The following is a 4,694-nucleotide window of genomic DNA, read 5'->3' as shown; positions in this document are numbered from 1 at the left end:
CACTGATTGTTGAGTAACTCCAAGTGCAAGTGAAGTTCAAGGAGGACCAGAACTAATTTAAAAACCGAAACGGATGGCGGGCTGCTCTGGCGATCGAACCTGCGCGTGACCTAGAACCCTGACATCGTTTCTGCGCCTCTGCGCCTGGCAGCGCTGCTGCTAGGCCCGCGCTCCTCATCTGCTGGCCTCCCCTTCTCCACTCCCGGGCTTCCTGCCCTCCCCCAGCACTGGGGCCTCCCCCCGGTTGTCCTCTTGAGTTTTTCCCTGAGATCTGACTCTACAATGGCAGCAATGGATCCCCCGCCTCAGGATCCAGAAGACTTCGAGAAAATGTTTGCCTCTCTCATTCCTGAGAGCGTAGCGGGAAAAATCCGTCCTACAGCCTCCAAGTTCATCAACAAATTAGATGAAATACCAGAAGTTTCTCTACCTCCTTCCCTCCCGAGGAGAGCAGCAATCTCCTTAGCAGAAAGAGGCCTGGTCGGCCAGTTCACGGGACTGTGGCCCTCTCCAAGATCAGTTTAGAGATGGGTCGAGAGAAACTGGAACATGATGGTGCAAGGGAAAATAGCAATCAGGTTTTGTGGCAGAGGATTTTACACCTTTCTATTCGAATCAATGGAGGACAGGAACCTCATCTTCAGAAACGACCCCTATTGCATGGACTCTCGGGGTCTCTACTTAAACAGATAGACTCCAGAATTTGACCCAGAAATGGATGTCCCCAACGCTGTCCTCGTCTGGGTTCGTATGCCCCACTTGCCGCTTCATTGCTGGGGGGATGAGTCAGTAAAAGCCATAGGGAACGCAGTTGGAAAATATATTGATAGATCTGAACTGAAGGAGAACATGCATGCATGCGTGAGGATATGTGTTGAAGTAGATCTGGGGAAAGGACTGCCGGAAGCAATCAAACTCAAAGTCGATCAGTGGACGCACATTCAGCAAGTGGACTACGAGCAGCTACCCTTCAAATGCAAGGTATGTCATGAATATGGGCATTTCGCTAATAGATGTAGCAAATCTAAAACAAATGTTCCTGAAGACAATGTTGAAACCCCTGAGGGAGTCTGGGAGCATGTCAAAAAGAAAAAATCAAACCCCCCTCCAGGCCCAAGCTCAAAGGCTCCCCCTGAAAACCCCTCCCTTCCTTCTCATCCCTCTGGCTCTGCCCCTTCCTTCCCCTCCTCCTCCAACCCCTTTGAAACCCTGTCCACAGAGGACCCTCCATCCCCCCCCTTCCCCTCGAGCCGCCATCGTTATATCCTCCCCCAGCCCCCTCCCCCAGCCCTCTCCTCCCCCAACAGTGGAAAGAATCTTAACCAGAAACAAATCAAAGGAAAACAACCTCTCCACAGATCCCCCTAGAAAAGTTGGAAGAAAGTCTAACAAAGAAATTAGAGATGAAAACGCTGCAAAAGAAATGGCCACCGGAATGCAGCAACCAATGGACACATTTCTAGACAAATCAAAAGGAAGCGGAGAAAAAATGAAAGAGAAAAGCGGGGCAAATACCAAACAAGGTAAATGATGATATTGGTCTCCTGGAATTGTAGGGGGATGGGCTCCTCCCTAAAAACAAATGCAGTCCGAGATCTCCTCAAATCTGAACATCCAGACCTTCTCCTACTTCAGGAGACCAAAATCACGGAACAAGAATTCCAAAATCACATAAAAAGAAGCAAAAGCTATGCAGGCGTAGCAACAAGTGCAGCTGGCGCCTCAGGAGGCATAGGAACACTATGGGACAAAAGCAAATGGGAACTCAAAGAGCAAAAGTCTTACAGCTGGTGGGTAAGAACAGACATGCAGAACAAAGCCTCAAAAGAGGAATACTCTATATACAACATATACGCCCCTAACCACTATAGGGACAAAGCTTCATGCTGGGAATCAATAACATCAGACCTCATGACAGTACAGGGAAGGAACATTTTCCTTGGAGGTGACTTAAACCTTATAAGGAATGCTGATGAGAAATTGGGAGGAAACTACTATGCTGATCCCTCAAGAGACTCATTAGAAGCAATAATCCAAACCCATAATCTAGTGGACATTCCTCCGCACAACGGGAGATTCACCTGGAGCAATAAAAGAACCGGCAACAACAATATAAAAGAGAGATTAGATAGAATCCTCGCTCAAGAAAGAACAGTAGCAAGATTCTCAAATATCCAAAGCAAAATCATCCAAGGATACATTTCAGATCATAAACCGGTGGCTCTGACTCTAGACAAAGGTAAGAACATGGGGCCTCTCCCCTTTAAATACAGCAAGGCATGGGACAGCAAAGAAGAATTCCGAAATTTGATCAAGGAGCAGTGGGCAAAAGAAATTATTGGCTCGCCTCATTATATTTTGGAAACTAAGCTCAAATCCCTCAGGACCGTTATCAAGCAATGGGCAAGAAACCACGCTGCAGAGGAAAGAAAAAAAAGAGCTGATCTCCAATCACAGCTGGAACAATGGAGTCAAGAAAAGGAGCGAACTCAGTATAAAGAGGAAGACCAGGCCAAGGAAAATGAAATGTACAAAGAACTGTATAAGCAGAATAGGATGGAAGAAGAAGAGCAGAGACAAAAGTCTCGCTGCCTTTGGCTCAAAGCCAGAGACAAAAACACTTCCTTTTTTCACAATAGCCTAAAACTCAGGCGGGCAGGGAACCATATAGAGAGAATCATGATTGATGGAAGAGAGCTCAGAGACCAAGAAGAAATAAAAGAGGCTGCGTCCAGACACTTCTGCGCCCTCCTATCCGCAGACACTCAGCCCAACGATAACGCGGAATTCCTCAGCCTAATTGAAAATAAAATCTCAGCAGACCAAAACAACGAGCTGGATCAAGAGGTCACGACAGAGGAAATTGAGGGGTCGATCTTCAGCATGGCGCAGGACAAGGCACCGGGCCCAGACGGGTTCACAGTGGCATTCTACAGAAATCACTAGGAAACCATCAAGAAAGACTTCATTAGAATGGTAAAGAACTTCTTCTCAAAGTGAAAAATGGGGAACAACATTAAATCTTCTCACCTAGCCCTTATCCCCAAGGATCCCAACCCCCAATCCTTCGACCGATTCCACCCAATCTCCCTGTGCAATGTCTCCTATAAAATTATCACCAAAATTCTAGCCAACAGGCTAAAAAAGCTCCTCCCCTCCCTCATCTCTGAGAATCAAGGAGGCTTCGTCCCTAGAAGACAAATCACGGATAACGTTATCCTTATCCAAGAGGCAATCCACAACAGCATAAATAGAAAGGAAAAGGGTATGATTATTAAATTAGACATGGCAAACGCCTTTGATAGAGTTAACCATCAATTTCTTAAGGCAGCCCTTGGGAAATTTGGGATATCCAGCACCTTCATCAGCAGGATCATGGAGTGTATTTCATTCCCATGGACAGCCCCTCTGATCAATGGTAGGCCAAGCAACTTCTTCAGAAGCTCAAGGGGACTGAGACAAGGTTGCCCGCTCTCCCCATTTCTATACATCATCATGGCCGAAACGCTAAGCATTCACCTGGAAAATCTTCGTAGGCAAAAAGAAATCACAGGTATCAGTATAGTGCGTGGAACCAAGGGGATAAACCACTCACTCTTCGCTGATGATACCCTCCTAATTGGAGGAGCTTCCAGTCTCATGGCAAGAAGGTTCAAGAAAACGTTAGAGCTCTTTCTACAAGTGTCCGGAGGAAAGCTCAATAATAATAAGTGCATGATATATAACTGGAACGTCCCCAGGCAGATTATTCAGAGAATATCCTCAATCTTGGACATCCCTGCCCAAAGGAACTGGAGCCATTTCATGTACCTGGGATTGCCATTAGCAAAGGAATCGGTCAAAACTGAAATTTGGGTGAAACTAATTGAGAAGCTGAGAGGGAAACTTCAGAGTTGGGGTGTGTCCTGGCTCAACCTAGCTGGAAGAAAAATTCTCATAAAAGGCATCCTCTCTGCTCTCCCCATATATCAGTTTGCAACCACTCTCGCCCCGACCAGCACTAATAAGCACATGGAATTAATTATTAGGAGCTTCTTGTGGCAGGGAGGAAGGCAGGACTCCAAAAAGTTCAGTCTTGTTAAATGGGACCAGGTTATTTTACCTTTCGAAAAAGGAGGGCTAGGAATAAGAATCCCAAGGCTTGCCAACATGGCCATGGGTTTCAAGCTGATTTGGAGAATTCTCAATGGAAAAGGAGCCTGGTGGACAGAAGTAATCAAAAGAAAATACCTGAACGGCCCCAACTCCAACATCCTATCGGAATCTATCGTTGACAGGCAGTGCACCCCAGTCTGGAAACTTATAAAAAAAACTCTCCCTCAGTTCAAAGATTATATCTCAAGAGCTCCGGGCAGTGGAAGAGACATAAACATCTGGACTGATCGCATAATGGGCTCAGAAGCAAGAGAAACTCTTCCAAATCTCAGACCTCTGCATTTGTGGATGGAAGGGAAAAATCTTAAGTCCCTATATGATATTTCTTCTTGGGACCAAAACAGGTGGCTGGGCTGGAAGCACCTCACCCTCCCAAACAACCTAAGGGAACAGTGGGCCGACCTCAAGCTATCTCTCTCAGGGTCAGCCCCCCTTAACAGTATGTCCGAGGATAAGTATGTCTGGGACCCCAATGGCGGAATCTACACAGTCAGAGAAGGATACAAAATCCTCCAAAATGCCACAGCCATCAATAATTG

The 4,694-nt window shown here is 46.4% G+C and overlaps 1 protein-coding gene across 1 annotated transcript; it reads left to right on the top strand.

The window, feature by feature from the left end:
• The first annotated feature begins 1,560 nt into the window (after window positions 1-1,560).
• LOC149183830 (uncharacterized) lies at window positions 1,561-2,946 on the top strand. Its single transcript, XM_089415103.1, has one exon. The coding sequence runs from the start codon at window positions 1,561-1,563 to the stop codon at window positions 2,944-2,946; it is 1,386 nt and encodes a 461-aa protein (XP_089271229.1).
• Window positions 2,947-4,694: the final 1,748 nt, after the last annotated feature.

This window comes from Pinus tabuliformis, chromosome 3_2 (genome assembly GCF_031772625.1).
Source record: "Pinus tabuliformis cultivar Carrire ecotype Pingquan chromosome 3_2, CPIR1, whole genome shotgun sequence".
Classification (NCBI taxonomy): domain Eukaryota; kingdom Viridiplantae; phylum Streptophyta; class Pinopsida; order Pinales; family Pinaceae; genus Pinus; species Pinus tabuliformis.
The sequence above is the reverse complement of the archived record's forward strand: the minus strand, read 5'-3'. Positions and strand labels throughout refer to the sequence as shown.

Coding starts and splice junctions, on each gene's coding strand:
- LOC149183830 (XM_089415103.1), top strand. CDS start 1,561: ATGGGCTCCTCCCTAAAAACAAATGCAGTCCGAGATCTCCTCAAATCT.